Genomic DNA, 23,553 nt, shown 5'->3' on the forward strand with positions numbered 1-23,553 from the left:
GTCATTATGTTCAACGTAGTTGAAAGTTCTGGAAATTATGTATTTAAGGATGACAAACCCCCACGAGTCCCCAGGGCAAAGGTTGTAAGTTATGCCCTGGGGGCATATAAGGTTTTTATAGATATTTATAGATTTTTATAGTTGTCTTTAAAACTTCAAAAGGGGCTCATTCAATTGGGAATTGAGAGGGTTAGTGCCCTTTTTAATAGTTGAAAGGGATTGGAGGGTAACTAACCACCCTCTCACGCCCACCATTCCCCCAAACACATACAATGAAAATTTTCAGATGGCCATTGTGTTCAAGGTAGTAGAAAGTTCTGGAAATTAGGTGTCTGAGGATGACAACCCCCCAGCCCTCAGGGCAAGGGTTATCAGTTATACCCTGGGATATAAGGTTCATATTGAAAGTGTTTTCCTAGAAACTTCAAAAGGGCTCATTTGATTGGAAATTTAAAGAAATAGTGCCTTTTTTTATAGTTGAAAGTGATGGGAGAGTTGCTAACACCCTCTCACGCCCACCATTTTCCCAAACACATTCAATCAAAATTTTGAGATAGCCATTTTGTTTAACGTAGTTGAAAGTTATTAAAATTATGTCTTAGAGGATGACAACCACCCTCACAGCCCTTGGAGTTAGGTTGTTATGTATGCCCTGGGGGCATATAAAATGTTTATGGAAAGCGTTATCGTAGAAAATCATAAAGGGCTCATTCGATTGGAAATCGAAAGGCCTAGTGCGAAAGTGATCGGAAGGCTTGAAATTTTTATAGTAAAGATCGATGTGGGTCTAATGTATGATTTGTTGTTGTTGTTGTTGTTTAGACCAGGGCACTTCGTATCGAAGGAGTTGTCGTAGGAAACTTGAAAAGGGCTCATTCGATTGAAAATAGATAGGGCTGATGCCCTTTTTAATAGTCGAAAGTGATTAGAGTAAAACTAATCCCACGCCCACCCTCCCATTTGCCTTTATGTTGTAAAAAAAAAATTTTCCTTAATTATAAATTAAAAATTCACATTGATAAATATAATTAGCAATAAGGCATCTCAGCATTATCCCAAGAACGACTGAGGGTATTATGTCCAAACTTTCGGATCTACTTCTGCTCTTAAAATTTAACCAAGTCAAAATAGCGTAAGTGTATCCAAGCTATCAAAATAGCGAAAGTAAGAAGATTTTTTTGCAAATAGTATCAAGTTTTCCGTTTCAGGTCAACTAGATTAGGTATGAAAAGGGTGTATGTTGTTAAAAATTGCTGAAAATGTTTTCTCCAGCATACAAATAATAGGCCAAACTATAAAGTCTTGAAAAACGAAAAGATTTAAAGTATTATTTTCTTTTTCCCTGAAAAGACTATGTCAATATAAAACGAACAGAAATTAATTAAAAAAACTTTCCACAAAATAAGTTTTTAAAAGAAAAGTAAAGAAATACATTAAACAAAAATGAGCAAACATAAAATCAAATAATCTACGAAGCGTGAAACTACCGCAAATCAGCATCGATAAATAAATGAAACCCAAAACGAGCAGAAACTACAATAAATAACCGAGTCAAACTCTAAACGAGAAGAAATTAACTTAAGTTGGGATCAAAACCCCTATGCCTTCCCAAGGCCAGAACATAATTTGTACTTTAGTGAAAAAAATATTAATGTTTTTACTTTTATAACTTTAATAAATCAAATAGTATTAATATTTTGATTACTAAATATCAGTATATGTATATTAAACTGACAATGCACATTAATTTGTATTTTTTCAGTAAAGTGCAAATTATGTTCTGGCCCTGGGAAGGCATAGGGGTTTTGAATAAGTTGTAAAACTTATTTTGTGGAAAAAGTTTTTTTTTTTATTTAATGTCTAAAAATGACAAGCTTGCCTCTAGTCCATATTTGCTATCAATTGAGGATCTTGTAAAAAAAAAGTTTTTTTTTTCGGGGGGGGGGGGGGTAGAAAAAATGATTCAGGTAATTGGGTATAATCTTTGTTATTTCATTAGAATTGGAAGAGAAAATATTTCAAATCAGCTATAGTATTTCCATGTTTCTGTCAAAAAGGAAGTGGGTATCTATTTTCTCTTGTGTGTATGCACATGTTTTTCAAAATCATTTTATCATTATGGAATCTGAAACAAAATGAATGAAAGATGCAAAAATAGAATTAATTGAACAATTTTGTTGTTTGACGCTAAAGGAAACTGGGACTAGCATTCAAAGGAAAAAGCAACATTGCCACCAATTGTTTATTATTATTTTTACTAGATGATTAGCCAACTCATTAGCTTATCAACCACATAACCTGTTTAAGCATTTTCAGGACTCTTTTTCAGCTCTAAATCTAGGCATTTTGTGTTGGCTGTCTGCCGAAGATAGTTTGATTTCTGTCTTTGTAAGGTATTCATTCTTGTGGACATTGGTTTGAAAAGGGGTAATAAGGTGGGCTTGTTTTGTAAGCTTTTCTATTGAATGTGTTTGATGTCTCTTTTATTTATGCTTTCTTTCAGAAGTTGAAGAGGCTTTACCAACTGACCATGAGGAGTTATTTGACTTTCCTAACCACCTTTTGTCTCCTAAAAAGGAAGATTCTCCTGTAGGTACTTTTTGCTGCTTTTCAGGACCATGTAAACTTGAACCTAACACACAGGAACTGGGTTCCACATGTTTTGACAATGAAGGTACATGTCAAGCACTTGATTTTTGTATAATCAAATATATTGGGTAGTATTTAATTGGGAAAAGCTGGAACAAATTAGACTTTTCTAGGTTTTCATCAACTTAAGATTTGAAACTGCTGAAGCCAAAACGAAATGAAAAAAAAAAAAATTGAAACTAGCCTACTCAATGGATTATGTACAACAATTCCTGCAAATTCTGGAACTTGATTATTTCCAAAAAATGAAATTTTTTTTAAATATGTAAAAAATTTGCTAATTTTGTTTGAAGAACTTGTTTCATTTCTAAAATAAAATATTGAACATTAGTGTCGTCTTGTACTGTAGTAGTAAGTAGTAAGTATTTTAGTGTAAATATTTTGTACTTGTAGATGATGGTATTTCTTTTTTTCACTCCGCTTGTTTTGTCTCCATTTTTGTATATCCAGCTGAAAATATATTATTATTATTATATAAAGCTTGTGAATAGCATTACTAGACGTTTATAATAAGATTTAGTTTGTCTTTTGAATTTTTAAAAACCCATCAAAGCAATTTAAGTGTTAAACACAAAACAATTCACTCAGTGTCTAATATTCCAATAAAATAGACCTCTGTTTTTAAAAGCAAAGACAGAATTGTTACGTAAATCAGCACTGTTATCATGGTGTTTGCAAATCTTAAAAGGAATTATGCTACCATATTTAGAAATTTCCGGCTCTAGCAAAACCCAATTTAAACAAAAGTCAAGTAAACAAAAGTTTAAATGGTGACATGTTGAGTTACAAAATAATGTCCAGCATTTATAGAAGTAAGTCAGAAAGGAAGAGAATTTTTTTGTGGAAGAAGCGAAAACTATATTTGCTTTATATTCAACACAGAATTATTAGTAAAAAAGAAAAACAGTGCAAAAATCAAAACGTATTTTAATAAAAAAGAACTTATATAAAAAAAAACATGCACATCAGCTTCGAGATTTTTCTTATATAGGTATTCTCAGTAGAAAAGAATGCTAATTGCTAAACTAAAAACCAAAACTAAAAAATTGAATTTTGATACCAATGGGTACATAAAAAGAATCAGATTTTTATGATTTCAAAATATATAAATGGCTTCAAATACATAAATTTAATCAAATTTAGTCTTACCAATCAAAAGTTACGCGCCTGAGAAAATTTGTCTTATTTTCGAAAAAAGGGGGAAACAACCCCTAAAATTCATAGAACTTTAATGAAAATCACACCATTAGATTCAACATATCAGAGAACGCTACTAAACGAGTTTCAAGCTTCTATCTGCAAAAATGTGGAATTTTTGTATTGTTTTGCCAGAAGAAAAATCACAGATCCGTGTTTATTTGTTTTTTTGTTTTTTTTTTATTATTTCCCCAGGAGTGATCGTATCGATCCAGTAGTCCTAGAATATCGTGAGAGGGCTGATTCGAACGGAAATTAAATGTTCTAATGCCCTTTTTAAGCGACCAAAAAAATTGGTGGGCAACCTGGCCCCCTCCTGCGCTCATTTTTTTCCCGAAGTCACCCAATCAAAATTTTGAGATAGCCATTTTGTTCAGTATAGTCGAAAATCTGTTTAATATGTCTTTGAGGATGACTTAATCCCCCAGAGTTCCCGGGGGAAGGGCTGTAAGTCATAAACTTTGCCCATTGTTTACATATAATATTGGTTATTGGGAAGTATACAGGCGTTTTGAGGAGGAATTTCTTTCTGGTGGGGGAGGAGGTCGGAGTAGGGGTGACGGGGGAGACTCTTTCCATGGAGGATGTTTCCATGGGGGAAGGGAAATTTCTATGATAGGGGCTGGTGGATTTCCCAGCACTATTTAAAAAACGATCAGAAATTAAATAAAAAGAAAAACAAGTTCTTTTTTTCAACTGAAACTAAGGAGCAACATCAAAATTTAAGATGAACAGAAATGATTAGGTATATGAGGGGCGTCGACCCCTAGTCAATACCTCGCTCTTTACGCTAAAGGTTTTTTAGTACTTTTAAAATATATATATATTATAATTAAAAGGCCTGTGTGATTAAGGGGTTTGTGTTTATAACAAAATTCGAAATTAATCTTAACGAGCGTTTTTTTGACTAGGGGGCGAACTCCCTAATATACTTAATAAAAACATAAGAATATAGAAATTCATTACGTAAGTTAATTCTTAAGTTACGTCAGAATAAAAATCCATTTCGTGTGGAGTATGAAGTTTAAATGCCCAGAATAGAAAACAACACATTAGCAAAAACAGACCACATTCAAAACTATCCTTTACCGTGAAAAATAGAAATAGATCACTCGGGAAAAGCTATTGCCACAATGTAGTTTAAATAGTCTAATCGAAAGGCAATATTGCTTTTATTTTGATTATAAAATATCCAATAAGTGGCGCAAAGCAAGAATTATAACTGAATAAACGAAAAGTATTTTTTTTAAGTATACAAACACCATTCATACAGCCAATACATACAAAAACTATATTTTGTTCCTGTTTGAAACTTAGTGCATCCATTTAAAGTCCTTTCTGAGCAGTAAAACAAGAATAATAGAATCATTGCTGCAGCCTGGTAAAGAGTAAATCAGAGAGAACCATGGTGCATAGTAGCGTAAAGTGTGAAAACGCTTTTTGAAAAAGAACTGTCTAGGGAGAAGGATTTTTGTTTGAATTTCAGAAGGCACTTGAAAGCACTTGAAAATTGTAAAATTAGAACAAATCCTGATTTTGATAGCTTGGTTTTGTTTTGATTCCTGTGCTCACCAATTCTTCATCACCCTTTCCCCCAAAAATAAGTTTTTGCAAGCCTGTGTTATACCCCACTCTGGTATCCGAGTAGACCCATGCTATTAAAACAGAAAAACAATCACAAGAGACAAGTGGCAAATGAACTTGTTTAAATAGTTAAAATAGAATAAGAACGTTATAACCTCATGCCTGCTTTTATGATATAGATGTGTGATTTTAGTGCAACGGTACCTTCGGCACTGTGAATATGGGCGTTCTGAATAGTTCTAGAACACCTCAGTAAATTTCTTCAAGAGCACCCTAGAAATCACAGAATAGCAATGATTAAATGGTAAACTCAAAAGATGCTTGTGAAACTATAAAGCTCTGCAGCTTTGTTTTTAATAAACCAAAGGTAAAAGCGCTGATAATTTGCTATTATGCCTTACCAGTCAACAAAGGCTAGTTTCAGTATGTATAAATAGGTTAGCTCTAGTTATTTCTATTTCCAAAAATTAATTAGATATCATTTGGATATGGAAATTTGTGAATAAATTGCTAATTCATGAAATTGGTTTTCTATTAATCAAATTACCTTATATTAATTATCACACATCATCAAGGCTGCATCAAATAATAACGCTTAAATTTTTTCATATCTGATCTTTAGTTTCATTTTTCATACTTGTAGTCTGTTTTTTTATTTTGCGAGGGTTCATAATTTTTTGTTAATTTTTGGTAATGTTTAATCCTACTTTTATTATTTTCTTTCTCTTTGTTTATTTTTAATTTTTGTTGTTGAAGCTGGAGATACTTCATCAATTGAAGCTGAAACGATCAGAGACACTACTATTTTTAATTCATCTGAGCATCAACTACCTGTGGATGCTTCATCCAGAATAACCAATTTAACATCAGAATCGGACTCCCAAAATCTGGACAACAATGACGAAGGTATAGTATATTTGAAACTATTAGTTTTGTGAAATTAATTTGAAAAGGAAATGTTTTGTCAAAAATAAAAGTTTTTGTAAATTTTACAAGCTCAACATCAACAATACTTGTATATCAAGCTATATAAACAAAATAAAATAATTCAAAGTCAATCATTTTATTGACCTCCAAAATTTGAGAGTATAAACAAAAACGAACAAACTGACAATATAAACACATAACAACAAACAAATATAAATACAGGCCATTATACACAAACCTAAATTATACTAATAATTCTAAATTAAATTTCATTGATAACATCGTAAATTTTAACGTAAACAAGCAGCAAATCTAAAAAAAATAGAAACATTATAAATTATAAAAATAAAACCAACCGACTAAAGAAAAAATATTCTGGTTTCAAAAATTTAAGAAATTCCAGAGTCAGGCTTTGGGAATTAATAAATTAAATAGATAAATCAAAAGATTTAATAAATGAAATCTTAATAACCATACAACAACCCATTCTTAGAAAAAGTGCTAGTTCATATTGTACAATAGCAATTTTTGTGGTCTTGCTGAACCCTATTACGCCTCTGGTTTTTTTTTCTTTTTCTCTTCTTTTGTATTTCTATCAGTTCATTAATTAATTCATTTTGTATTGGAATATTTTTTTTTTTTTCTTCAGTGTGTTCTCTTATGATTTCTTTATTAACTTGTTCGTTCCAGTTGGATTAGACTTCCCCCCCCAAAAAAAAAACAAGACAAACCAGTTTGTGTACGCCTATTAAGTAAACACTTCTGTAAAGTCCATTTTGTTCTTCTTATAATATTTTGCCTAGCGTTTTTGATTATCATTTTGATTCATTCATTCGTGGAATGTTTTTGTTCCTTTCTTCAATGATTTTTCTTTTGTCATATGTTTTAATTTTAAATAAACAAGCAGCAAATCTAAAAAAATGGAAATATTAGAAATTTTAAAAATAATACCAACCAACTAAAGAAACAAAAAATATTCTAGTTTCAAAAATTTCGGAAATTCCAGAGTCGGACTGTGGGAAATCGATGACCCTAGTAAATTAATTTTTTTTTCGTCTTATTGATTATCACGATGGTATCGTTCACACCATATTGTTTTATCACTGATGATGTAGAATGAAATTTTGAAAGTAGACATAAAAATTTCCAAAATAATAAAATAAAATGTTTTAATATTTGAACAACGAGAAGAACTAAAATACGGTAACCATACTAAATAAAGAAGAACTTGAGGTAGAGCTTCAGAATCAAAACATGAGTTAATGACTTTGTTGTCAAAAAGTCCTGGAGAGAAATTACCCTACCAAAACTTGTAGAGATGCAAGAAAGGACAAATTTTATATACTTTTATTTTATAATTCTATAACTCAAATGTTAAGCACCAAAAATTGTGAGACATTTCTCCTCCTGAGGCTCTCATCATTAAAAGTAACTTAACTTACTTTTACACTAGTTACTTAAAAATTTCCTTTTTAAGTAATTAAAAAGTTAAATTTGTGCAGCATGACTTTCGTTTCGAGTGAATTTAGTTGCCAAAGTGGACATTTATGTTAGATTTAGACCAAAATGAAAGCTGATTCAGAACAATGGTTTTTATTTACATTCAGCAGAATAATATTTTATTTGTTAAACATCCTTTTGAGAATTGTAAAATGAAAGATCCCGAAGCCCATAAAAACTGATGTCAGATTTAAATGCAAAGTATCTAATTAAAATTGGCATCATTGCCCATCTCTCGTTCTTCTTGAAAACAGGAGAAATACATTTCTGCATTGGTTGTGTAGATTGTAGCCCGTAGAGAGATTATTAAAGTTTGTTCCCTCTGCAAGTTTTCTTTGTCAATGTCGACTGTCATGATATCACTTGATAGTTGAGAGTCAATTATAGCCATTCATCCAAGCATATTTTTGAAATTTATTTTGAATTTTTCATAGTGAAAAACGCATTGAAAATAGGAAAAATAGGTAAAATTTCCAATTTTTAAGCAAGTTTAAATAATACTCTGTTGAAAATTCTGAGTAATTTCGTATTTCTGACTTGATGAATTCACAGATTTGAAAAAAATGAATCCTGCTATACAAGTGTCTTGTTCACTTTATGCAAGTAAGATCTGTGGGCTTATCACAGCATTATATCTCTAAGGGGAACATAAACCCAAGGCCCAAAGGAGTGTTAGTCAGAATTTTTGCAAAAGACCAGATGCAAGTAAAATGGCTCATTAGTCTTTTCCAGAGTTAAATACTACTACTACTATTGACTCAGCGAAGCACCAAAACGCGTGAGGCCAACACAGCTACGCACGCTCCTCCTCCACTCCAATTTTGTTCTAAGCCTCCCTCTTTGCACCTTCCCAGGACGTTCCCATTTCCTTAAAATTTTTCTTTATGAGGTTCCCCTACCCCAACCGCGGACGAGCTGCTCTTCGCTTAACTCTAGACGGTTGACTGAAAGGGATAATCTTTGGCAATATGCCATCCTTTATCCGCATATCGTGCCCTTGCTGTTTCAGCCTTTCTCTCAATTGTAACCCTGGAACTCAATTGTAACCTGGGATTGAACCACATCTTTTGCACAGCCTATCCTTTGAAATATACTCAGTCAGTAGGGTACCCTAAACAATTCGTAGGCAATTTTCTGGAAAATGTCCAGCAAATCTTCCTCTGCTTTTCGGAGCACTCATACTTCGGAACAATATTTGACCATTGTCATCATTATAGCTTCCAATAGTCTAATCTTGCTTCGAAGACATTTCTTCCTATTCTTCCAACTTTCTTCAACAACAAAAAAAACACCATGAGCCTTGGTTATTCTATATTTAACATCTTCACGCCACCCACCGTCTTCACTAATAATACAACTAAGGTAAGTTAAGCTGTCCACTTAATCGATCTTTTTGTTACCCAAAATCACCTTTTTTTCACTTAATTCTTAGCCTTAGTGACTTAGTCTTCTTAACATTAATTTTCAAACCTATTCTAGCACCCTGAACTCGCAAAATCTTTAGAAGTTCATTCATTTTGCTCACACTTTCATCTAGGATGTTTAAATCTTCAGCATAATCTATATCCTGGAAAGTTATACTTCCCCATTTTATTCCGTGTTCTCTCATTGCCTTTCCTGTGCTCCTTGAGACGAAGTCTATCAAAATGATCCATATAAGTGGGGATAGAACACAACCCTGCTTAACTCGATATTTAATACGAAACAAGTGTAAGTGTAAAGTGTAATTGTCATAAAGACAGTACTTGCCTGGTATACCGTATAAGGATAGGTCTTTGGTTTACAATACCGTAACCAGTAAGGTTAACTGTGAATACAACTTATAGTAGATAATTAATTTGGAAGTGGTTTTCAGTCTGAAAATACCGGTGCGGAAAGGAGTTAATGTGTGTCTGCATAACGAAACAACAACCTAAATAGGATATAACATCGTTGATATAACTCATAGTTGCTTCTTTTTTTTCTTTTTTTCTTGGAAGATAGTAGCCTAGTCCATAACTCATTTTTATTTTATTTCAACTCCATTTTTACGTGAAGCGAAATCTGTGTGGATTGTTGGTATATTGACGATCTTGTCAGGATTGCTAAATAAGAGGATTAGTGCACCCCCCCCTCCAGGGAAAAAAATTTGTGTTTTTAAGGGCTGTTTCGATAAAGGATACCATCTTTAAAATGGGGTGAAAACTTGGTTTTTCTAAAAAAAAAAAAAGAATTCTCCACTTAGTAGAAGTCAAAGAGGCCTATTAGTCTACTACTACTGCTAAAAACACCCACCAAAACAGACAAAACCCATAACAATTATTCATTAATCAGTATCTCGAACGAATGCTTTGTCGTTTACTAGTATATAATGGTGCCACTCCTCAAGTAGGAGCGTAAGATCCCCAGTCTTCTGGGGAACCCGACAGGGCAAGGTCCAGTCCTCAACAGAGGGTTTTGTCCATAGATCTGGATCTTACGCCCTCCCGCCGGTGTCCTATAGGGGATCCTTCCACGATGGTGTTCCGCGTCAACATGCAAACCCATTGCTGGGAGAAGGTATGTAACTCACGGGACGTGTCCTACGCCGGTGGACCCTACTGAGTATACATTAGAGGAGTCTTCCTCCTCCTCCACCTTCATTTACAGCCCCCGAGAGAGGGTGCCCCAGTGTCTATTATGGGTCTTCAGGGTGCGTTTTTTGTGGGTTTTTTCGCAAGAAAAAGATTGAAATTAATTTTAGAAATTGGGAATTTGGAAGAAACTGGTAAGTCAGGCTTAGTGCCAAAAGCCTGTAAATATTTGTACAATTTGACATTTTGCTTAATTTTATTTTTTAAGGTGGACGTCAATTCTCATGTCCTGCGGAAGAAAGAAATTAGTTATAGAGCAATTTTCATAAAGAATCATGACACCTTACTAGCAAATGACAATTAAAAGCAAAGAATAGGTTAAACAATTAAGAATAATAAAAGTGTGCGCAAGTATTATATAGTACTAGGGTTTTATTTATAACTGAAGACCATTTAATTTGTTTGTGGAATTTGGTTTGTAACCGTCTTCCACAAAATCTTCATTTAGCCACCGGCATTTTCTAAAAAAAAAAAAGACTACAGTGTTTGAAATACTCCTGTGAAACTGAACACATTATTTTTTTTTATCGTCGTAAGATGGTTAGAGGTTTTGTATGTCAAAGATTCATTCATAATTTGCAATTGCTGTGGTAGCAAAATGATGAAAAGCCAGGAAGATGTCCAATCTGTGTTAAAAAGCATTTTAAGTTAATGCTACACCAGAATGCAAAAAAAAAAAATCTCGAATGGGAAAAATGTCGTGCGTGACAATCAAGAGCTTTACGAATGAGAAATGCAGAATATATCAAATGCTGACTTTATAACAGACATACAAAGTATCGTCTTTATAAATAAAGCTCAGCCGCTAGTTCTAAAGACTAAGTTTAAGAGCCACGATCGCGCCCGATCGTGTAAAAACCAAGTAAAACCATATTAGGTTCCTGGTTTAATTTTGAATATAAAATTACACCATATTTGTTGTTTCCCAAAAATGGCATCCAACAAAGGGCCAAAGTGATTTCTATGCAAATTTAAAATTTCGTTCAAATGTGTTTCACAGGCCCTCTCGTGTTTAACTGATCCAAACGTGTTTAAGCGGCCGAAAAGTGTTGAATTGGTTTTTATTTTGAACCATTTGAACAGGTTTCATGAGGGTTTCGCAAGCGAGGAATCCCGAAACGCACTGACTTTCTGCCGTCACCCGCTTGGACACTGAAATTCGGACATTAGGACATCGGACATTTGAAAACTCGAATATTTAGACACTCGGACACTAGGACACCCGGTCTCTTTTTGATTTAAAAAAAATTCACATCCTTAAAAGACACTGTATATACTTGTAACAATAATTTTTTTTAACTTACAAATTTATCAAGTATTGATAAGTTTGTGTATTGAAGTATTTGAAATCAAGTATTGAAGTATTGAAATACTTGATTTCATACTTGATTGAATCAAGTATTGAAATCAAACGTGTTTAAGCGGCCGAAAAGTGTTGAATTTGCTTTTATTTTGAACCATGTGAACAGGTTTAATGAGTGTTTCACAAGCGAGGAATCCCCAAACGCACTGACTTTCTGTCTTCACCCGCTCGGACACCGAACTGGGACACTCGGACATTTGGACACTAGGACACTCGGACTTTTTTTTTTCAATTTTTTTTCACATCCTTAAAAGACATTATGTATGCTTGCAACAACAATTTTTTAACTTACAAATTTATCAAGCATGAATGATATGAGAGGTTTTACACTTTTTTTTTTATAAAAATGAATAAAGTAGACAGACAAAACTCAAACAGAATCTTGTTATTTTTGAAAAATCGTTGAATCTAAATGATCAGTTTCAAAAGTTTAAAATTGTGATTTTAAATAAGTTGAGTATCAAAATTTTACAGTTCTAGAAAGATATTTTTTTTAAGCAAACGGACCAAAGGACTTATCAATATCCAAAGAGATTATTCATATTTTCTAAAGCCATTTTTAGTGTGTTAACAAATTTAGAGGGAGTAGTCAATCCGGACTTGGCCCAGTTAAAGATAGGAATGGGGCCTCAATTAGAGATAAGAAAAAAACTAAAGAGAGATGGGCTGAACATTTTGAGAATTTGCTTAACCGAGATAGAGTTGAAGGAAGAGATTTGGAGTAAAATGAAAAAGTTTGTTATATATCGTAGGCGCAGGAACACCTGTTCTTAGAGTAGGCGCTCGTGACAGCAGTAAAAGGACTGAAACACAGTGGGGCCCTAGGTGCTAATAGTGTTGTAAAAGAGTTTCTTAAGCATTATGGCTCTGTGGATAAAAATAAGTTTCTGAAGATTATGAATTTAATTTTAGATGAAAATAGCGACGAAGACCACACTGTCTTTCCATCACAAACAACAAAAGTACGAATAACAAAAGGGAAATCTTTTTGTAAGACAGTGGAGATAATTTGAATGAATATTTCAGCCCTATGTCCAAGGGCCGTCCCCAGCAAGACAAAAATATATGAAAGAAAAAAGACACACAACAACATGCGACCAACAAAACCAAAAAAGTGGAAATTCTTTCAAAACAATCCTAGCATCATTACTTCAGCGAAGTTAAACCAGGACTCTTTTTTTTTTTTTTTTTTTTTAATTTTACCATTTTGTTTTAAACTTTTTAATTCATTTATAATTTTGTTTGCAAATTGATAAGTATTATCTTGGGTTTTAGTTATATATGTTGTCTCGTCATTTAAATGAGAATAAATTTTTGTATCGTAATCTGTCTTATCCATGACAACCAGAGAATTGCTTTTATCTGCTTTAGTTATAATAATGGATGAATCTTTACGGAGATTAGATAGTATATTTAGGTCATACAAATTATTTGGTTTTTTATTGACGGGAAAATTAATCTTTTTTTGATTATTGTAAAGGGTATCTATAAGACTAGCCCTAACTTCATCTGGGTTGGGTATAGATGTATAAAATTTGTGTACCGAGGATTCTAGAGCAGAAATTAAATCTGCCACAGGGACATGTCTTGGAAGAAAAGAGAATTTTGGACCTTTTTCAAGAACTTGAATTTCCTTTGGTTCAAGCGTTCTAGAGGATAGATTAACAATAGCCGGTCCAGGAGTGAAACTTGGAGTGTAAGTAGGGCTATTCCTCGAAAATTCATATCTGAGGTTTTCCAATTTCTTAATAAGTCGTTCCCTTGATAAGCGGAAATCATGTCTAAACAAATTTCTTTCCAACCTAGCAACCTGGCTAAAATCAACAGAGGACAAATTTTCAAATAAAAATTTTTCTAAGGATTTCCTTTCAGAGGAAATAATATATCTCTTTTGTTTTTTGTCTATAATGATGTGTGTTAATGTTTTAAATTGTAGTGTGCGAGCAAAGTGCTCTTCTTTCCGGGTATTTAAGTGTAATCTGAATCTTAAAGACTTGTGCCTAAGATTTTCAATTTTACAAGATTCTAAGAATTTTTGCTGGTTAATGAGATTAGCATGTTTTTTGACTAAAATAATAAAGTAAAAGATATAATTGGTCAATTGCTCCCCATAAGCATGACGAAAATAGCGACGAATACCACACTGCCTTTCCATAACAAACAACAAAAGTACGAATAACAAAAAGGAAAACTTTTTGCAAGACAGTGGAGATAATTTGAATGAAAATTTAGGCCCTATGTCCAAGGGCCGTCCTCAGCAAGACAAAAATATATAAAAGAAAAAAGACTCACAACAACATGCGACCAATAAAACCAAAAAAGTGGAAATTCTTTCAAAACAATCCTAGCATCATTACTTCAGCGAAGTTCAACTAGGACTTCAACAACTTGAGTCCTAGTTGAACTTCGCTGAAGTAATGATGCTAGGATTGTTTTGAAAGAATTTCCACTTTTTGGTTTTATTGGTCGCATGTTGTTGTGAGTCTTTTTTCTTTTATATATTTTTGTCTTGCTGAGGACGGCCCTTGGACATAGGGCCGAAATATTCATTCAAATTATCTCCACTGTCTTACAAAAAGATTTCCCTTTTGTTCTTCGTACTTTTGTTGTTAGTTTTTGATAAAGGGGAAGTACCTAACGATTTTAGGAAAACCTTAATTAAGCCACTTTATAAGAAAGGTGATAAAAAAGAGTATGGTAATTATCGAGGCATTAGTTTGGTCTCTGTAGGTAGTAAATTACTTAGTAATATAATACTTTTTAGACTGAGAGATGCCGTTGACAAAGTCTTAAGAGAAGGACAGTGCGGTTTTAAAAGAGGTAGAGGATGTGTTGACCAAATTTTCGCTCTTACGCTAATAATTGAGAAGTGCCTGAGTTTTCAAACACCTTTGGTCGTCAGTTTTATAGATTATGAGCAAGCGTTCGATTCTGTTGATAGAAGAGCTTTAGTAAAGGTTTTATCCTTGTATGGTATACCAGACAAATACTTTGAAGTGATTGGGGCTATGGACAAGAATAACACTGTTGCGGTTAAAGTAGGAAGTGAGGTTCGCAGCTGGTTTTGTATTAAATCGGGAATTAATCAGACTTTTGTTCTATCCTCCTTTATATGGATTATTTCGACAGACTTTGTCTCAAGGAGCTCAGAAAAGGTGAGTGGAAATCACGGAATTAAATGGGGAGGAAACTTTCTCCTGTGCTTAGATTATGCTGATGATTTAAGCATCCTAGATGGAAGTGTGAGCAAAATGAATGAAGTAATAGAGGTTTTGCGAGTACAGGGTGGTAGAATAGGTTTGAAAATTAACGTTAAGAAGACTAAGTCACTAAGGCTAGGAATAAGTGAAGATGAAAAGGTGACGTTGGGTAAGGAAAAGATTGATCAGTTGGGCAGCTTCACTTACCTTGGAAGTATTATTAGTAATGATGGTATGAGCAGTGAAGATGTTAAGAGTAGAATAGCCAAGGCTCAGGGTGTTTTTTCACGCTTAAAAAAAAGTTGGGAATAATAGGAAGATAAGTCTGCAAACCAAGATTAGAATATTAATCTACAGTGATGACAGTGGTCAAATATGGCTCTGAAGCATGTTCGCTCCGAAAAGCGGATGAAGATTTGCTAGATGTTTTCCATAGAAATTGCTTAAAGATTGTTCTGGGTACCCGGCTGACTGACCGTATGTCAAACAATAGGCTATACGAAAAATGTGGCTCAATACCCCTCTCTAGGGCTATAATGAAAGAAACTGAGGTGGATAGCGCACGTTGTGTGGATCAAGGATGACAGATTGCCGAAGATTGTTCTTTTTGGCCAACCGTCTAGGGCTAAACGGAAAGCAGGTCGTCCCCTTCTGGGGTGGGAGGACGTTATAAAAAAAGATCTAAAGGAAATGGGAACTTCCTGTGTGATGGCGTAAAAAGGGAGGCTTTGAATAGATTGGGTTGGAGGAGAAGCGTGCGTAGCTGTGTTGGCCTCAGGCGGCTTGATGCTGCGGTGAGTTGTTAGTAGTAGTTAGTAGTATTAGACTGTGCTTAGAACTTGCTTGTGAGCAGTTGTGCTTCTTTTAAGGTCTTCGAGACATCCATCATCATGCTGATAGCAATGCTAAAAAGAATTGTTCCTCTAAACGAATTTCTAAATATGTAAAAGATTATTAACGTGAAAAAATTAAAATTAAACATTTCAGTTTACAAAAAAAGTTTATAGGCTAAAAATAAAATTTGAACGTCAATTTAGTTTAAACCTAAGTTTGTTCAGAAAACACGGTGAAAGGGGGACAGGGGGGCACTTTTCCCTGTAGATCCTCATGTTTAGATAATTAGATGTTTACATAATTATTTTCTGCTGTCTACACGTTTATTGGTACAATGGCCTTCCTAATTTATGTAATGTTGCTGTTAAATTAGTTTTCAAAATGAAATTATGATTCAAGTTTGATGTAAGTTCAACTAGAGGACAGGGGTAGAAAACGAAATTATTCGTTAAAACCTATCAAGTTTTTTTCAATCCTGTATGACTTTCAAGTCTTAAAGCTTATAAAGATTTTCTATATTACTATTCCAAATCTATTTCTTATATGATGTGAAACTAATTTGAAGTTTTGTTCTTTCATGTTAGTTTTATTCGAAAGTGGTTGGTAATGTAGGTCCCTAACAGGTAACAGTTATAAAATTGTCACCTTTCATTTGTAGTGACTGTTAAGTCTAAATATTGAATCTTGTTCATCTTATTTAAGTTAAATAAAATAATTTTTTACTATAGAGATAATTCATTCAGTTGTGTGCAGTACTGATGGTGTGGATCAACATAAAGTCTCTGGCCCAAAACCGATCGTGAAGGCGAAGATGCTGACAGAGACGGCCATTGGTTCATTCGAAGTGAATTTTAAAGCAAAAAACTTGGAGTATTAAAAGATGTATTGGAACAGTTCCTTTTGTAGTAAAATATACAAAACACTGAAAAGACTGAAAAAAACACATATAAAGATAAAGCAATATATTTGGGATATATGTGACAAGACCTTTTCTCAGTCAAGCATTTTTATTCAGCACCAAAGAATGCACACTGGAGAGAAACCGTTTCAATGTGGGGTCTGTGAAAAATCTATTGCTCAGTCCAACCATTTGATTCACCACCCAAATGTGCACGACAGGGACAAGCTGTTCAATTCTGATGTCTGTGAGAAAACTTTATCTGTAAATCATTGTGATTCCTCACCAAAGGGTACACCCGAGTGACAATCAGTTGAAATGTGATATATGTGATAAATCTTATTTTCAGTCTAGCATTTTGATTAATAACCAAAGAGTACACACTGGGGAGAAATTGTTTAAATGTTAGGTCTATGAGAAAACTTTTTCTTTGTCAAGCAGTTTGATTAAGCACCAAAAAGGACACACTGGTGAGAAACCGTTTAAATGTAAGGTATTTAACAGAACTTTCTGTCAGTCAGGCCATTTGATTAAACACAAAAGATTACACAACGGAGAGAAACCGTTTATATGTGATTTCTGTGATAAAACTTTTTCTCATTCAAGCAGTTTGATTACTCATCATAGAGTGCACTCTGGGGAAAAACCATTTATATGTGAGGTCTTACAGAAAGCCTTTTCTAAGTAAAGCAATTTGATTAAACACCAAAGAGTGCACACTGGTGAGAAACTATTTAAATGTGTGGTCAGTGCGAGAACATTTTCTGGGTCAAGCAGTTTGATTAAGCACCAAAAAGGACACACTGGAACGAAACAATTTAAATGTGAGGTCTGTGAAAAAACTTTTGCTGTGTCAAGTACTTTGAACGTGCATAAAAGGGTACGCACAGGTGAGAAACACTTTAATTGTGATGCATGTGAAAAAGCTTTTTCTGAGTCAAGCAGTTTGATTAAGCACCAAAGAGTGCACACTGGGGAGAAACTGTTTAAGTGTGAGGTCTGTGAGAAAACTTTTTCTTTGTCAAGCAGCTTGATTAAGCACCAAAGAGTACACACTGGAAAAAAACCGTTTAAATGTGAGGTCTGTGCGAAAACATTTTCTGTGTCAAGCAATTTGAACGTGCATAAAAGGGTACACACTTGAGAGAATCACTTTAAGTGTGAGGTATGTTAAAAAGCTTTTTCTAAATCATTCATTTTGTTAATCACCAAATAGTACACACTGTTAAGAAACCGTTGAAGTGTGATGTATGCAAGATAGAATATTCTTCTAAATTAAATCTTAATAATCATATAACAACCCATTCTTAAAAAGTGTTAGTTCATATTGTACAATTGAAGTTTCTGTGGCCTTGCTGAACTCTATTATACCTCTGCTTTTTATTCTTTTTTTTGCTCTTCTTTTATATTTCTATCAGTTCACTAATTAATTCATTTGTTCTTGGAATGCTTTTGTTTATTTCTTCAATGATTTCTCTTTTGCTTATTGTTTTAACTTGTTCGTTCCCTAATTCCATGACTTCCTTCCCCCCTCCTTCCCAAAAAAACAAAAAACACAACGAAATACCGTATGTGTATGCCTTTTGAGTAAACACCAAAATTTACTTTGTATGCTTAAGTCCATTTTATTCTTCTTATAATATTTTGCACTGTTTATGGTCCACCGTTTGATTCATTGATTCGTGGAATATTTTTGTTAATTTCTTCAATGAGTTTTATTTTCCCATTTGTTTTAACTTGTTCCTTCTTTTGGCTACGTCTTTCCCCCCCCCCCCCCTCCAAGTAACTCTGTATGTGTATGCCTGGTTGAGTTAACACCCCTGCAAAGTATTTTTTGTTATTATTTTATTGTCTTAAATTAAAAAAACTTGTTTGTAACTAATATTTTACCACAGGGGGGGGGGATGTCTGCTCATTAATTTAGTTCTCCAATTTGGTGACGTTCTTTTAAGTTATTATAAAGTATTCTTGACACCAATTCAGATTATAAAGAAACGATGAATGTTGGTTTATCCATACAATCAGGTTCAAAAGGACCTAAGCCTTTACTGTCTAACGTAAGAACTTAGGAGACAAATTTTTTTCTGTTTTGTTTTTTTGACAACAAATGGATATATGAAGAAATATCTGGGTGTTTTGATGAAATTACGGTGCATTATTCTCGTTGATTTTACTCCAAAACCTGCCGAAAATTCTAGTTTTTCGATCAGCTTAAAACTGGTTTATTGAATGGGCCAGGGGGCATTGTGGCACTACCTGGTTAAAACCCATACTCTAGTTCAAGTAGTCCTAATTTACAAAAAAAAATAAGCTCCTAGTTTTTGTTTGGGTTTGTACTTGTTCTTGTTGAAATTTGTTCATGAAAATGAAATCTGAAAATGATCAATCTAAGTGTTTTTGGCCACGTGTGTTATTTATTTAATTTTTGTTGTTGTTGTTCTATTTTGTTTAGACCAGCGCACTTTGTATAGAAGTTGTTGTAGAAACTTCGATATGAGTCATTCGACCGGAAATTGAAAGACTTAACGCCCCTTCTGATAGTCAAAAGCAATTGGAGAGTAACCACCCCCAGCTCGTACACCCGTCATTTCCCCAAACATATTTTGTAAAATTTTTGGAATAGCCATTTTGTTTAGCGTAGTTGAAATGTCCATTAATTATGCATTTGAGGATGACAAAACCCAAGAGCCCTCAGGACAAGGGTTATAAATTATATTAGTTGTCCGTTATTAACATCAGAAGTGGTACTGGCCTTTTTAAGCGTCTAAAGTTATCAAAGGGCAACAAGCCCCACGCCCCACCCCCCACATCCTCTTTTCCCCAAATGCATCCGATAGCAATTTGAGATAGCCGTGGTGTTCAAAATAGTCTGAAAATGATATAACAAGGCCTTTGGGGTTGAAATTACCCCTCAGAATCTGTGGGCAAATGTTGTAAGTAATGCCCTAGGGGCATATTAGGTTTTTATGGAAAGGGTATTCGTGTTAACTAGAGAGGAGGCTCATTTACCCGGAAATTGAAATTTCTAGTTCCCTTTTGATTAAGTCCCCTTTTGTTCCCTTCAAAATTGATTAAGGGAAACTTGCCTTCTTTTCCCGAAACGTATCTGATCTAAATTGTGTGATAGCAATTTTGTTCAAAAAAGTCCAAAGAACATATGGCATTGACTCTAGGGTTGACACAACCAACCATAGCCCTATTGCAAGGTTTGTAAAATATGCCCTGGCAGTAGATTGATTTGTTAAAGAATGGTAGGTCCTATAACTTTGGATGGGGCTCATTTGATTGAAAATTGGAAGTTATAGTGTCCTTCTTAAGAAACAAAAGTGTTTTTAGGGCTCCACCATCCACGGCTATTTTTTCCCAAAGCACACATCCAATCAAAATTTTGAGGCACGTATTTTCTTCAGCAATATGTAAAGGTCCAATAGATATAACTTCGTATTTGTCAACCTCCCCCCCCCCGCCACAGCCCTTTGGGGCAAGGGTTGTAAGTTAGGCAATTGGTTCATTGTTTGCATATAATATATGATATTAAGAAAGGTAGACATGGTTGAGCTTTACTTTCCAAAAAGACAAAGTCCATTCAGGTGAGCCTTTCAGAAAAATTTGAGGAGAGTAGTGAGCTAAATCAAAACACGTCATATGAATACGGGTTGTCAAAAAGGTGCAACTCAGGAATGACTGAGTATATTAATTTGGAACTTACAGGCAATGATCAATTGACCAAAAGGACAAGATTTGCGCACTACTAATATTAATACAGCTACTACTACTGCCACTTCACTGCATTTACAATATTCAGTATAAATTTGAACTAATTAAAAAACACTATGTGCATTCACACAGTAAAAAAATGTACATCAGGATTGGATTTGAGTATTAAGTTGGTACTTTCAGTAGATGCTTAGAGGGGAAGATCAATTGCCCAGAGGTAATAGATGTACGCTACTCCTAATATTTCTACAACTGCTACATTTTCTACTACTACTTCTATAACAACTTCTTATTAGCCCAAGAGCATTCAAGTAAAAATTTCAAGAAGCATTTAAATGCACAGGTTATCCAAAGGAGATATCAGCATTGGTTGATTGTATTAATTTGAAACTTCCAGAACTTGATGAGAGTTATGATCAAACTGACCAAAAAGTAATACATTAATGCTACTGCTGCTACTAGTACTATTGCTAATGCAATTAATACTAATAATGTGACTACTTTTACAGCTATGATTAAGGTCTTATAAAAACTTTAGATTTAAGAGCAAGGTATTGACTAGGGGGTGAACCCCTAATATACGCATTAAAAATTTATAAATATAGAAGTTCGTTACGTAATTTAATTCGTAAGTTAAGTATATTTATTACTAATAAAAGCGTTCGCAAATAAAATTAAACAAGTTTCGAGAAAGCCATTTAACCCAATAAAAGTAAAATTAATATGCAAATTTTATTTTAATTATTCATGTACGGTGAGCCAAAATCAAAACCTGCATTAATTCAAAAAAGTTCAAAAATTAAATAAAAAAACAAGTTTTTTTTTAACTGAAATAAAGGAACGACGTTAAAACTTAAAACGAACAGAAATTATTCCGTATATGAAAAGGGCTGTCCCCTCCTCGACGCCTCACTCTTTACGCTAAAGTTTGACTTTAGCTAAAGTTGAAGGGAGCTTTTTTTTTTCTGGGCGGGTGGTTTAAAAAAACACTTTTAAAAAATGCATCAAAAATTTGTTTGTATCTGTTTTTGTTAAATTTTTACGAGTCAAACAAAATTTTGGGGGGGTGGGAGGAGGGTTTTAGAACCTTGAATTCCCTCTTGATAGGCCTTGAATGTTGCCAAAACTATCCCGCTGAATTAAAAAAAGGAAAGAAAAAAAGGAGAAGGGCGGTAAACAACAGTTTTCTGAGACAATATACTATTTTTTAATATTTATTCGAAAAAAGCTTTTTTCCCAAAAATAAATATTTTAAATAAACATAAAGACCGACATTAAAACCTAAAAGGAGCAGAATTAAAGTCATGTAAAAACTAAAGCTCAAAAGTAACAGAAATTACTATTAATGTGTAAAATAAACTCAAACAAACGGAGATTAAAATAAATAATCACATCAAACATGAATGAATAGATGAATGCTAAAGTTGACGCTAAAAATCAAAATTTTTAGCGGGAAGGTGAACTGAATCAAAACACGCAGTTTGTATGCAAATTGTCGAAATGGTGTATCAGTATAATCTTTGGAAAGGCTTGATGTGTAAAGTTGAAACATGCAGGACCTGTTTTAAGGAATGTTGAACTTTCCAAAAGACAATATTTGCATCCTATTGCTAATTCATACTGCTATTACTATTATTACTACTTCAACTATTACTACTGCCCCTAAAGCTAAGACTAATACTATTATTTCTACTGCTGCTACTACTATTGCACCTAAAGCTAAGGGTATTAAGGCGAAAAACTTGTTTAATATTGAAACTGTATTGAACTAAATCGGAACATACTATGGCCACACAGGTTGTCAAGAGGGCGTATCAGCAATGCTAAAGGAACGGCTGATGGTATTAAGACTAAACTTTTATCGTTTGTTGAAGGGGATGCTGATGAAAATAATGGTGTTGTGCGCATAATGCTAATAATTATATTTTAATTCATATATGGTGGTCTATATTTGATGGGAGTAGGTATAATACATTTGGTTTTTGTATATATTTAAAATTTTCTTTCTTTTTTTTTTCTTATAGATTCTATCTTTTCATAGTCACTTACTTTTGGTCTATTGTTTTATTTGCTGTTATTTTCGTTTTCATCTGTACTGAAGAACCCTTCTTTAATATAACGTGGCTGCAGCGTGCACACCTCGTATGACGGAAAAATCAAATTGTTCAGGAGACAATAAAAATTTGTTGGTACGTTTTTTAAGGTAAAAATACCAATAAAATCCACAATACTCAGAAAAAAATGATTTATATTTAGATGTTAATTTTAATTACCATAATCAATTTGGAGTGGTATAAATAGCTCATACGAGCTGTGCGTGGCTCCTATTTGCTTTGTAAAAGGTGTGATAACTGACTTCCTTCAAAAATGTCAAATGCACTTTATATAAAATATGCACTTTACTGAAAAAAATATAAATGTTTTTTACTTTTATAACTTTAATAAATCAAATTATTTTAACATTTTGATTACTAAATATCAGTATATGTATATTAAACTGACGATCCACATTCATTTGTATTTTTTCAGTAAAGTGCAAATTTTGTTCTGGTCTGGGAAGGCATAGGGGTTTTGCGCCCAACTTATGTTAATTTCTGCTCGTTTTGAGTTTGGCTCGGTTATTTATTGTAATTTCTGTTCGTTTTTGGTTTCATTTATTTATCAATGCTGTTTTGTAGTAGTTTCGAGCTTGGTAGATTATTTGATTTTATTTTTGCTCATTTTTTGTTTAATAGAGTTCTTTACTTTTCTTTGAAAAAACTATTTTGTGTAAAAAGTTTTTTTTAAATTAATTTCTGTTCGTTTTATATTGACATAGTCTGTTAAGGGAAAAAGAAAAAAACATTTTAAATCTATTCGTTTTTTAAGACTTTATAGTTTGACCTGCTATTTGTATGCTGGAGAAAATTTTTGACAATTCTTAACAACATACACCCTTTGAAATATCTGGACTGTGTGAGCCTGTTTTGAAGTTTTTACGACAACGCCTTCTATTAAAAACCTTATATGGCCCCAGGGCATAACTTGAAACCCTTACCCCGTGGGTTGTGGTGGAGTGTCCTCCTCAAAAAG

General features: G+C 33.5%; 2 protein-coding genes across 7 annotated transcripts in view; both read left to right on the plus strand.

Moving 5' to 3' along the window:
• LOC148943950 (uncharacterized) overlaps window positions 1-23,553 on the plus strand; it is a 628,351-nt gene that overhangs the window by 546,615 nt on the left and 58,183 nt on the right. The window lies entirely within an intron of this gene.
• Window positions 1-23,553, plus strand: part of LOC148943958 (uncharacterized) — a 45,185-nt gene that overhangs the window by 9,645 nt on the left and 11,987 nt on the right. The window contains exons 2-4 of the mRNA XM_089101759.1: window positions 2,504-2,674; window positions 6,187-6,341; window positions 16,882-17,056. Coding sequence (XP_088957885.1) covers window positions 2,504-2,674; window positions 6,187-6,341; window positions 16,882-17,056 — 501 coding nt within the window. The remainder of the gene's footprint in view (window positions 1-2,503; window positions 2,675-6,186; window positions 6,342-16,881; window positions 17,057-23,553) is intronic.

Source organism: Artemia sp. Qi Xiang Cuo, chromosome 15 (assembly GCF_049724085.1).
Source record: "Artemia sp. Qi Xiang Cuo chromosome 15, ASM4972408v1, whole genome shotgun sequence".
NCBI lineage: Eukaryota > Metazoa > Arthropoda > Branchiopoda > Anostraca > Artemiidae > Artemia > Artemia sp. Qi Xiang Cuo.